We start from the raw sequence: 12,993 nt of genomic DNA on the forward strand, positions 1-12,993 counted from the left end.
CTTAACAAAGCTTAACCATTTGCCATATTTACTTCATTTTTAAAAAGAAGTAAAACATAGCCAGGCGTGGTGGTGGGCACCTGCAATCCCAGCTACTCGGGAGGCTGAGGCAGAGAATCACTTGAACCCAGGAGGTGGAGGTTGCAGTGAGCTGAGATCATGACGCTGCGCTCCAGCCAGGGCAACAGAGTGAGACTCTGTCTCCAAAAAAGAGAAGTAAAACATTACAGATGTAGTTGAAGCTCTCTTACCCTGCCTCCCTCTTCAGGGGAACCACCATCTTGAATTTGGTATGAGTTTTTGCCATGTTGCTTTTCTACGTGTGGCAGGGGTACATAAACACTATATTTATGTTTGCATGCATCTAAACTTTAATAAATGCTACTGAACTGCCTATGTCATTCTGAATTTTTTTCCATTTAACATTATGTTGATATGTGTGGGCCTAATCCTTTCATTTTAATGACTGCATAGTATTTCTTTTTTTTTTTTTTTTTTTTTTTTTTTTTTTTTTTTTTTTTTTTTTGAGACGGAGTGTTGCTCTTGTTACCCAGGCTGGAGAGCAATGGCGCCATCTCTGCTCACCGCAACCTCCGCCTCCTGGGTTCAAGCAATTCTCCTGCCTCAGCCTCCTGAGTAGCTGGGATTACAGGCATGTGCCACCATGCCCAGCTAATGTTTTGTATTTTTAGTAGAGACGGGGTTTCACCATGTTGACCAGGATGGTCTTGATCTCTTGACCTCGTGATCCACCCGCCTGACTGCATAGTATTTCACACTGTGAATATAACACAGTTTATTCAGCCATGCTCCTGTTGATGGGCGTTAACTTCTTACCCATTTTCCACTCTCACAAACTGCATCTGGATGGTGGATCTCCCAGGCCTGCATCTGGTTGGCATGCTGCAGGTCTCCCAAGACTGTACCCTGGCCTGCGTTCTTTTTTTTTTTTTTTCCTTAAAACTAATCTCTCATAGAGTTACTGGCCTGCTTTCTTTGGAGGAAAAGATTTTTTGGTTATTAATTCATTTTTTTAAATGTGTATTAATCTTTTTTTTTTGAGACGGAGTTTTGCTCTTGTTGCCCAGGCTGGAGTGCAATGGCACAATCTTGGCTCACCACAACCTCTGCCTCCTGGGTTCAAGCGATTCTCCTGCCTCAGCCACCCAAGTAGCTGGGATTACAGGCTTGTGCCACCACGCCCAGCTAATTTTTTGTATTTTTAGTAGAGTCAGGGTTTCACCATGATGGCCAGGATGGTCTCGATCTCTTGACCTCGTGATCCACCCACCTTGGCCTTCCAAACTGCTGGGATTACAGGCATGAGCCACCATGTCAGGTGTGGTGGTGGGCACCTGTAATCTCAGAAAAAACAACAACAGTATGACAAACGGCCCAATGTGTATTAATCTTTCAGCTTTTCTATTTCTTCCCGCATGGCTTTCTATTATGTATATTTTTCTAGAAAAATTGTTTCTTTCAAATGTATTACCATAAATTGTTTCTGATTTTCACCATCACTACTATTTTCTTTGCTAATAATGTCTATTTATTTCTCCTCTTTTTCTCATAATCAGTCTTGCTAAAGGTGTATCTTTTCTGTTAAAGTTTCCAAAGAACTATCCTTTTATTTATATCAATTTATTTTGAGACAGGGTCTCACTCTGTTGCTCAGGCTGGAGTACAGTGACACAATCACATTTCATTGCAGCCTTTACCTCCTGGGCTCAAACTATCCTCCCACCTCAGCCTCCCAGGTAGCTAGGACTACAGGTGTGTGCCTACACCTGGCTAATTTTTGTATTTTTTCTAGAGACAAGGTTTTGCCATGTTTCCCAGTCTGGTCTCGAACTCCTGGACTCAAGCGATTCGCCCTCCTCAGCCTCCCGAAGTGCTGAGATTATAGGCATGAGCTACCACACCTGGCCTGGTTTTTTTTTTCCATTTATTTCTTCGTTTATTATTTCTTCTACTTCTTTTGGGAATTTACTGTATTTTCATTATTATTTGGTTTTCTTTTTTTTTTTTCTTAGAGTCTTACTGTGTTGCCCAGGCTGGAGTGCAGTGGCATGATCATGGCAGCCTCAACTTGATGGGTTCAAGGGATCCTCTTGCCTCAGCCTCTTCAGTGGTGCCAGCTACTTGGGAGGCCTAGGCAAGAGGATCACTGAAGCCTGGGAGGTCAAGGCTATGGTGAGCCATGATCACACTATTGCACACAGTCTGGGCAACAGAGTGAGACTCTGTCTTTAAAAAAAAAAAAAAGAAGAAAGAAAACACACAGTTTATGTTAATTGTTTCCTGCACTGTTTTCATTCCAGTCCATTTTTTCTCTCACTCTGTTGCCTAGGCTGGAGTGTAGTGATGCAATCTTGTCTCACCACAACTTGCACCTCCTGGGTTCAAGTGATTCTCATGCCCCAGCCTCCTGAGTAGCTGGGATTACAGGTTTGCGCCACCATGCCCAGCTAATTTTTGTATTTTTAGTAGAGACGGGGTTTCACTATGTTGGCCAGACTGGTCTCAAACTCCTGACCTTGATCCGCCTGCCTTGGCCTCCCAAAGTGCTGGGATAACAGGCGTGAGCCACCATGCCCAGCCCAATCCAGTCCATTTCAACTAGCTTTCATGTTCCGTTTATCCATTCATCACTCTGTTGGCTGAAATTCATTCTCTAATCATTTCTTCAAGAGATGCTTGTGGAAATTATATTTTCTGAATCTTATGTGTTCAAAAACATTTGGTGTCTACTAAAATAAAGTTCAGCTATGTGAAATAATAATAGCTGTGATTAAGCACTCTTTAAAGTCACAGGTGATCTATACTTACACTATTTAAGCCTCATAATGACACCGTAAATTAAGGCCTGTTAACATCCCCTTCACAGATGAGACTATTAGGACATAGGCGACTCTCACTTCCTTTCCCAAAGCCTTTGCTGATATTGCACCACTGTTGGCTACTATTGAATGTGGCTATGGAGAAACTGGGGCCAATCTGATTTGTTTCCCCTTAAAGGTGCCTGGATCTTTTTAACCTGTATGCTCAAAGGATAACTTATTTTTGAAGTTCAGTGGACCTCAGTGGGATATGTCACAGGGGTCATTCATGTCAGTTTTTCTTGGGACATTCATTGTTGTCCTTTTAATCCGTAGATTAAAGTGTTCTTTTATTTACGCGAAGTTTCCTTGAATTCTACTTTGAATATTTTTTCTTTTCCACTTGTCCCCTTTCTCTTTCATATGAACATGGTGGCTATACTTTGTCTTCTATATCTATAAATTTATCTTAAATTAATTCTAGTTATTTTTGAATTTCTGTTTGATTTTGCTTGCTTTTCTCAATCTTGTCCTTGTCCTCCTAAGTTGTTTTTTGTTTGTTTGTTTTGTTTTGTTTTGTTTTGTGTGAGACAGGGTCTCACTCTGTCACCCAGGCTGGAGTGCAGTGGTACAATCTTGGATCACTGCAGCCTCTGCCTCCCAGGCTCAAGCAATCCTCCTACTTTAGCCTCATGAGTAGCTAGGGCTACATATGTGTGCCACCACACCCGGCTAATTCTTTTGTATTATTTGTAGAGATGAGGTCTTGCTGTGTTGCCCAGGCTGCTCTCAAACTCCCGAGCTCAAGCGATCTGCCTGTCCAGCCTCCCGAAGTGCTGTTATTACAGGGATGAGCCACTGTGCCTTGCCTAGTCCTCCTAAATCTTACTGTGTTTTATCCCTGTCTTTCCCCTCATTTATAACGTGGCTTTTATTTCTAGGATGTTTTCTTTTCCTTCCTGTCTGAGTTCTGTTAGCTTATTTTAAACTTCCTTCTATTGCCTCATCATTTCTTCTGCTTTGAAGTCTTATTTTAAACTGATTCAGTAAGTCCTTTAAATTCATAGCAATATGTTTAGTCTGATTCACAGCAACATTCTTCTAGAATTTTTTTTTTTTTTTTTTTTTTTTGAGGGGGAGTTTCGCTGTTGTTGCTCAGGCTGGAGTGCAATGGCGTGATCTCGGCTCACCACAACCTCTGCCTCCTGGGTTCAAGCGATTCTCCTGCCTCAGCCTCCCGAGTAGCTGGAATTACAGGTGTGCACCACCATGCTCAGCTAATTTTGTATTTTTAATAGCCAGGTGCCACCACACCTAATTTTGTATTTTTAAGAGAGATAAGGTTTCACCATGTTGGCCAGGATGGTCTTGATTTCACCACCTCTGGTGATCCACCCACCTTAGCCTCCTAAACTGCTGGATTACAGGCGTAAGCCACTGCATCCAGCCTAGAAATTTTTTTGTATCTGACATCTGCTTTTTCTATTTCATTCTTCCTAATTCTTATAGATTTGCTGTATTTCTGAGGATTTTATCATTCAGCCCCACCTTATCTTACTATTTCATGATGCCAAATAGTGTCCTGGAAAGTTCCCACAGCTTGTGCCCCTTAAACCTTTGTTGCAATCAGGGTAATGGTTCTGCTCCGCAGATGTACCATCTACTTGATGCTCTGCCAACTTTGTCTGAGAGTGGGGACCATATCGGGTATTTAATCTCAGCATATTTCTAGGCTGTGGTATAATCTTTACTGAATTTAGCAGGTCATCCTCATTTATTGTGCCTAGGGTTTCATTGGTACTTTATTTTTTTCAGAGAGTGGGTGGGGTTTTTTCCCTTTCTTGGTTTTTTGTTTTGTTTTGTTTTTTGTTTTTTGATGATCTCAAGGATGTCAAAGAGATCACACAAATCTCTTTGTCAGTTACCTTTGTGGCAGTGGTGAAGTAACTTTTTGTTTGTTTGTTTGTTTGTTTTTAAGAGGGGGTTTCACCATGGTCAGGCTGGTCTTGAACTCCCTCAGGTGATCCACCTGCCTTGGCCTCCAAAGTGCTTGGATTACAGGCATGAGCCACCACGCCTGGCCCTTTTTTTAAATTTGTTTTGAGACAGGGTCTCTCTCATTTTCCAAAGTAAAGTTTCTGTAACACAAAGAAAAGCCTCAGTTCTTTTTGTCCAGACTGGAGTGCAGTGGCGCAATCTTGGCTCACTGCAACCTCTGCCTCCCAGGCTCTAGTGATACTTCTGCCTCAGCCTCCTGAGTAGCTGGGATTACAGGCACCTGCCATTATTGCCTGGCAAATTTTTGTACTTTTAGTAGACAGCGTTTCACCATGTTGGCCAGGCTGGTCTCAAACTTCTGACCTCTAATGATCCACCCACTTCAGCCTCCCAAAGTGCCAGGATTACAAGTGTGAGCCACCGCACCTGGCCTAAAACCAGAACCAGTTTTAAAAATAGAGTGCCTCAGCCGGGCGCAGTGGCTCACGCCTGTAATCCTAGCACTTTGGGAGGCCGAGGTGAGTGGATCACCTGAGGTCAGGAGTTCAAGACTAGCCTGGCCATCATGGTGAAACCCCACCTTTAAAAAAAAAAAAAAAAAAAAAAAAAAAGAGTGCCTCAATTAGCCAGGCGTGGTGGCAGATGCCTGTAGTCCCAGCTGCTCGGGAAGCTGAGGCAGGAGAGTCACTTGAACCCAGAAGGCAGAGGTTGCAGTGAGCTGAGATCGTGCCACTGCACTCCAGCCTGGACAACAGAGTGAGACTCCATCTCAAAATAAATAAATAAATAAATAATAATAATAGAGTGCCTCTATTCTTGGAAGGAGTAGATAACACACCACCTCAGACTATGTCAAGTGGGAAAAATAGTTTCAAAATTCTATGCACACCCCAATAGCAACAAGCTTTCTCATCATCAAACAGGTATAAGTAGCAGAGCTTAGATGAAATCCAGGTCTGAGTCCAAAGCCTCAGTTCTTTTTGTCATAGAACTTTCTCATAAAGGATATAGACATCTCTTTATGTTTCTTCTTCTATTTTTCTATTAACCACTTTTTATTTTCTGGTTTTTAGTGTGACAAGTACAAGACTGGAGTTATTGATGGGCCTGCATGTAACAGCCTTTGTGTTACAGAAACTCTTTACTTTGGAAAATGCTTATCCACCAAGCCCAACAATCAGGTATGGACATTATGAATGAACATTCCAGAATTATAGTGTACTATAATTTTACCAGAAATTAAAGGCATTATTAAAATAATTCTTGAACTAAAGCTTTGAGACATTATATGTATTTCAGTTTTATATGCTTTGATTCATTAATTCAACAGATATTTATTTTATATTTTTAAAACAGCATCTGTTGTCCAAGCTAGAGTATAGTGGTGAGATGTCAGCTCACTGCATTGATAGAGAATGCAGTATCAGGAATGGTCAGAAGTGCTTTAGAGGATGTGATCAGAGAAGACCTTTCTGAGATAATATTTGTGCTCATACCTTAATAGAGCATTCATAGGCATGGGCAAAGGACGGGATGAACTAAATCACAAAAGAAGAACTGCAAACAGCGGATGAACATAATGAAAAAAGTTCTACCTTATTTCTCATCAGAGAAGTAAGAATAAAACAGTAGGATATCTAATTGGGGTAAAAGAAAATACAACAAACATCCTGAGCAGTGGAAAATTGCATTTTAATGTTCATCTTTTGATTCCTAAATTTTCCTATATAAATATGCATTACTTTTATAGAAATTTAAAATAATTTTTAGGTTGACAATACTAATCACATTAAAGACAATTTCTAAAACAAAGTCCAACATTGGAGTGTCTACTGCATGCCAGGCACTGTTTGAGGCACTGAGGGAGACAGATAAAGCCTCTGGCCTTGTGTTCTAATGTGAGACGAGACAGATAGTAATGAGCTGATAAATAAATATGATCATTTTAGACAGTGCAAATGGCTATGAGGATAATGAAACAGGATAACAGGTTAGAGGTGACCTGGGGGTAGAAGAGGATCTATTCTAGATAGTGGGTCAGAGAAGGCTTTCTAAATGGAACGTCTGATCTGAGACTTGAATGAGGTAAAGGAGCCAACCACGTGAAGATCTGGGAGAGTACATTCCAGTCAGAGCCAGCAGCAAGTGAAGCAGTTCAGGAAGCAGAAACAAGCATGATAGCTTCAACCTATCACAGAAAGACCAATGTAGCTGGGACTTAGAGATCTAACAGGGAGTACGTGGTACAAGATCAGGTTGGGGACATAGGTGAGCCCAACAGGTCACAGAAAGGACTTTGCACTTTAATTGAAATGGGAGTTCACTGGAGGGTTTGGAACAAGGCAGTGAAATACAGTAATGTTTTGTTTGGATTATTATAAATTAATATAATTGATTTATTTTTATATCTAGAAGAAGGGCAACCTATCCTAGTGGTAAAAACCTCAGCTGTTTTCAGCGTGTTACTTCACCTGTCTCTGCTTCAGTTTCCCAATCAGTGAAATAAGTATAATGATAGTACCTACCACCTAAGGTTGGCACAAGGATTAAAATAATAACATAAATCAGTAAAAGCTGGGTGTGGTGGCTCATGCCTATAATCCCAGCAATTTGGGAGGCTGAGGCAGGTGGGTCACTCGAGGCTAGCAGTTCAGGACTAGCCTGGGGCAATACAGCAAGACCTCATCTCTACCAAATATTTTTTTTTAATTAGCCAGGTATGGTGGTACACGCCTATAGTCCCAACTACTTGGGATGCTGAGGCAAGAAGATCCCTTGATCTCAGGAGGTCAGAGCTACCATGAGCTATGATTGTGCCACTGAACTCCAGCCTGGGTGACAGAACAAGACCCTGTCTCCAAAAACAATTAGTAGACCATAGTTAACGCTATGTAAATATTAGTTTGATAAATAACTAGTTACTTAAATAGTAGTTAATTCTGGGGAAGTGGGATTATGAAAGGAGAATGTGTGGAAACTTTGCTTCTGCTTCTGCCTTATATCCTTCTCACTGGACTTTTTGAAAAATATATTGAGGCATGCATTACTTTTATAATTTAAAACAATTAGTTTAAGGAAAAAATCTTGAGTATGATTTCAAGTTTTCAGTTCAAAAATAAAGTCACACCTCAACTTCAATTTTTGAAGCTTATTTTGTTTTGTTTTGTTTAGAGGAGGAGGACCCTAAAAATACAGTGGTACATTTTTTAGAGTTTTCTACTCAGTATAATATGTAACTTGCCATTCTTTTTTACAGATGTATTTAGGGATTTGGGATAATCTGCCAGGTGTTGTGAAATGTCAGATGGAACAAGCGCTTCACCTTGATTTTGGAACTGAATTGGAACCAAGAAAAGAAATAGTGCTATTTGATAAGCCAACTAGAGGAACTACTGTACAGAAATTCAAAGAAATGGTCTATAGTCTCTTTAAGGTAAGTATATCCATTCACATGTTGCTAGTGTGAAGTGGGACTCTTCAGAGGAACTGGCAGGACCTCACCCTAAGCCATTTAAGTGTTGATATTCTTTGACCTCTATCAAGTGCTCCATCCTGAGGAAATAATTAAAAGAGGCCGGGCGCAGTGGCTCACGCCTGTTATCCCAACACTTTGGGAGAACAAGGCAAGAGGATCGCTTGAGCCCAGGAGTTCAAGACCAGCCTGGGCAACACAGTAAGATCTCAGCTATTTTAAAAAAAAAAGAAAAAAAAAGAAAAAAGCCAGGAGTGATGACATGTGCCTGTAGTCCTAACTACTTGAGAGACTGAGGTGTGAGGATTGCTTGAGCCTGGGAGCTTGAGGTTACACTGAGCCACGATCTCACCACTGCACTCCAGCCTGGGCGACAAAGCGAGACCCTATTTCCAAAAGAAAAATCTGTGTTGGAGAATGTTTACTTTAACATTATTTATGATAGCGAAAAATGTCCAGATATGAGGAGAGAGTTCACTAATTAGTTCGAGTGCTATACAGTTTGACATGAAAACTAATACAAAAAAGATGAAATTAGTATACTCTTAGAAGCGTGGTTATTAGGGGCTGGGAAGGGTACGGAGGAGAGGAGGGTAAGGAGAGGTTGGGTAACAGATACAAAATTACAGCTAGATAGGCTAATAAGTTCTAGTGTTCTATAGCACTATAGGGTAAAGGGATTAACAATTTTTGTATATTTTCAGAAAACTAGAAGAGAAGATTGTGAATGTTCACAATACAATGATAAATGTTTGTATAATATGTGAATTACCTTGATTTGATAAACACATTGTGTGTGTATTGTAATATCACTCTGTATCTCATGTATCTCATGCAATGTGCCCCCCTTCACAATACAGACAAGGCACAGGGCCTGGGCTGAGGTGTACATGGAGGTTTACTCTACCTCCTCATTCTAAACAGTGTAAAAACACAGCTTGGGGTAAGCACCAGGAGGCCTGGGGATTTTTTTTTAATCTTTCTTTTCTTAAAAGACAGTTGTGTTTTTTTGTTTTTGTTTTTGTTTTTTAAGACAGGATCTTGCTCTGGCACCCAAGCTAGAGTGTGCAGTAGCCTGATCTTGGCCCCTTGCAGCCTCAGTCTCCTGGGCTTAAGCCACCCTCCTGCCTCAACCCCCACAAGTAGCTGGGATCACAGTACCACCGCACCTGGCTAATTTTCTTTTTTTTTTTTTTAAAGACAGAGTCTGACTGTCGCCAGGTTGGAGTGCAGTGGCAGGGTGGTCTCAGCTCACTGCAACTTCCACCTCCTGGGTTCAAGAGTTCTGCGTTAGCCTCCCAAATAGCTCAGATTATAGGCACGTGCCACCACACCCAGCTAATTTTTGTATTTTTAGTAGAGACAGGGTTTCACTACTTTGGCCAGGCTGGTCTCAAACTCCTGACCTTGTGATCCACTCACTGTCTTGGCCTCCCAAAGTGCTGGGATTACAGGCATGAACCACTGCACCTGACATTTTAAAAAATTTCTATTAGAAACAGGTTTCACCATGTTGCCCAGGCTGGTCTAGACCTCCTCAGCTTAAGTTATCTGCCCACCTTGGCCTCCCAAAGTACTGGAATTACAGGCATGAGCTACCACACCTGGCAGTATCCCATAAATTTGTACAATTATTACATGTCAACTAAAAATAATTACATGTCAACTAAAAAAGTATAGCAGTTCCTCCCATGCAAAAAAAATAATTAGTACTCTGTGAATTATTTTTTAAACAAATACACATATAAAGATTAAATAGAAATAAATATAAGAAAGTTTTGTGAAAAAAATATTTTCATTGCTCTTATTTTCACTCAGATTTTTTCTTTGGCCATTTTACACGTATTTCAAACTTTTATCCCAGAGAAACAGGGAAATACTTTTTAACCTCCATTATTGTACTACTACTACTTGAACAAAATAATTATTAATGTGATAAACACAAAATAGGAGAAAATACTTAGGCCAAGCATGGTGGCTCATGATTGTAATCCTGAGCCACTTTGGGAGGCTGAGGTGGCAGGGTCACCTGAGCCCAGAAGTTTGAGACTAGCCTGGGCAACACAGTGAGACCCTTGTCTCTTTAAAAAAAAAAAAAAAAAGAGAAAATAATTTTTAGTTGACCCTTATTCTAACTTTGATGTAAGTACATTACAGTACAATTTTCCAAGTCCACATATGAAGGGGTGGTTTGCTAATGTACGAATGAGGAATAATTAGTCGGTTAACTATCTAAAGGGTCTGAAGGGGACAGGGGTGTTAGAATGGCCATTTCCTGATAGACAAGTATATTAAAGTGGGTTTTACTACAATTACATAAAGCATGGTTCTCTAGTCACTTCGGAAGCTTCACAAATATTTGGAAATACATTAAGTTCCTTCATGGGGATTCAGGAGCAAGATTTATTTCTAGCAATAGTGCCCATAAAGGAACTTAGTATGTTGCATGGGAGATATTTTTCATTCCTTCTGTGTAATTAGCCAAAATCTTGACAGGCAAAATTGGGTGACCAGGGAAACCTCTCTGAACTGGTTAATCTCATCTTGACGGTGGCTGATGGAGACAAAGACGGCCAGGTTTCCTTGGGAGAAGCAAAGTCAGCATGGGCACTTCTTCAACTAAATGAATTTCTTCTCATGGTGATACTTCAAGATAAAGAACATACCCCCAAATTAATGGGATTCTGTGGTGACCTCTATGTAATGGAAAGTGTCGAATATACCTCTCTTTATGGAGTAAGCCTCCCTTGGGTCATTGAACTTTTTATTCCATCTGGGTTCAGAAGAAGCATGGATCAGCTGTTCACACCATCATGGCCTAGAAAGGCAAAAATAGCCATAGGACTTCTGGAATTTGTGGAAGATGTTTTTCATGGCCCCTACGGAAATTTCCTCATGTGCGATACCAGTGCCAAAAATCTAGGATATAATGATAAGTATGATTTGAAAATGGTCGATATGAGAAAAATTGTGCCAGAGACAAACCTGAAAGAACTTATTAAGGATCGTCACTGTGAGTCTGATTTGGACTGTGTCTATGGCACGGATTGTAGAACTAGCTGTGATCAGAGTACAATGAAGTGTACTTCAGAAGTGATACAACCAAATTTGGCAAAAGCCTGTCAGTTACTCAAAGACTACCTACTCCGTGGTGCTCCGAGTGAAATTCGTGAAGAATTAGAAAAGCAGCTTTATTCTTGTATTGCTCTGAAAGTCACAGCAAATCAAATGGAAATGGAACATTCTTTGATACTAAATAACTTAAAAACATTACTGTGGAAGAAAATTTCCTATACTAATGATTCTTAGTTCATTTGGATATGGTAAGAAACCTGCCAATTTTAAAGAACAATTTTGACCATTAAAAAAAAAATGGCTTGATTCGGATTCCTGCGTTACACAAAACTCCTGCCCCGTCAGGCCTGAGAAGCCATCAGTGTGTGATTACTGAAGTAATGGCAGGAGGTGTAAGATCAACAGGTCCCCAAGATGTCATTCCCGCCCTTTTAGAAGCCCCGTTACATCTCCCAAGTACATTCGTCGTGTAACTATTTTGACTGACTTTAAAAACCAGTGCTGTGAAAAGCCTCATTCCATAAACATTAATAGTGACTGATTTGTAGATTTACCGTAGCCAAAATACCAGTGCTGGAAACATTGTGTTTGCATTGAAGCTGCTGTTCAACAAGAAAATTTATAAATTTACTAACATCTTAGCATGGTAAAGTTTGCACATTAACAGAAATTAAGACTGCAAAGCAGGTTAAACTTGTTCCTTTATAAGCAGATGTTGGGTTAATAGCATGGTTTCTTGTATTATAGACTTACACACAACTTTTAACCTCATTCAGACATCAGCTGTTATGTATAGCTTCACAATGTTTCAAGTGGCTTACTTCAAATCTTATACTTGACAGTATACCAATTTTAGTGACTGAAAATGAATGAACTTGCTTAAAGATTCAAAGGGCCATCTTAGTATCAAACAGCTGAGCCCTTCAAAACTGACATCTTAAGGCCCAGTCAAAATCTACGTATCCCGATTATGAGCTATGTCAAAGTGGGACTGTAAGTGCAAGACTAAAACTTTCCATTTTCAAATAGTGTATCATGTGGGCCAAAGGGCTGTTTCTTAAAGAGGCATGTAAATTTATTCATCTGACCTTTGTTCCCCCTCAAGCACACTTGATATACAAGGTTTAATATTTGCTCCTCTTCCATGTTATTTTCACACGAATACTCAGATTTGGCATGTACCTTTCAACATCTCCATAAAATTGGTATCTTTTGGAGAAAAGATCCAGTATTTTCTGCTCAAAGGTTTCACCTAGGTCAAGTGGATGTGTCAAAAATCTGTGTGACCTTCACTGGACAGCTTTCTCTCAAAACTTTCCTTCAAAGCCATGGATTAGCACCTGTTTTGTTTGCTCTAAGGTACTTTCTTCCCATTAATCATCTGGTTATAATAAATGGATGGAAGAACTATTTCCTAGTGATTGTTGGTCTGTTGCTTGCCTGATTTTTAGGGAGAGCCGTACATCATACAACATTAGTGATAATGACTCCCTGGCAGGTAAAATAGAAGCCCAAGAATATAAGTGGGAACTTCGTTGGAAACAACTTTTACTAAAAAAGTAACACTTGTTTTCTTGGAGAAAAAAACCTGTCAACTCCTTTGCTTTTACAAAATACTTCAGGTATTTC

The 12,993-nt window shown here is 40.2% G+C and overlaps 1 protein-coding gene and 1 pseudogene across 2 annotated transcripts in view; one reads left to right on the forward strand and one right to left on the reverse strand.

Moving 5' to 3' along the window:
- The window catches only part of DIPK1A (divergent protein kinase domain 1A), a 197,273-nt gene that overhangs the window by 98,480 nt on the left and 85,800 nt on the right, over positions 1-12,993 (forward strand). The window contains exons 3-5 of one of the 2 annotated variants that reach the window (XM_039460907.2): positions 5,891-5,998; positions 8,074-8,250; positions 10,786-12,774. In XM_039460907.2, the coding sequence (XP_039316841.1) occupies positions 5,891-5,998; positions 8,074-8,250; positions 10,786-11,598 (1,098 nt within the window). In that variant the 3' untranslated portion in view covers positions 11,599-12,774. Of the gene's footprint in view, positions 1-5,890; positions 5,999-8,073; positions 8,251-10,785; positions 12,775-12,993 lie in introns of those variants that run through there. The other variant, XM_074381424.1, reaches the window with a different exon arrangement.
- On the reverse strand, positions 9,125-9,249 carry LOC120360575 (small nucleolar RNA SNORA51; annotated as a pseudogene).

Source organism: Saimiri boliviensis, chromosome 11 (genome assembly GCF_048565385.1).
Source record: "Saimiri boliviensis isolate mSaiBol1 chromosome 11, mSaiBol1.pri, whole genome shotgun sequence".
In the NCBI taxonomy this organism is placed as follows: domain Eukaryota; kingdom Metazoa; phylum Chordata; class Mammalia; order Primates; family Cebidae; genus Saimiri; species Saimiri boliviensis.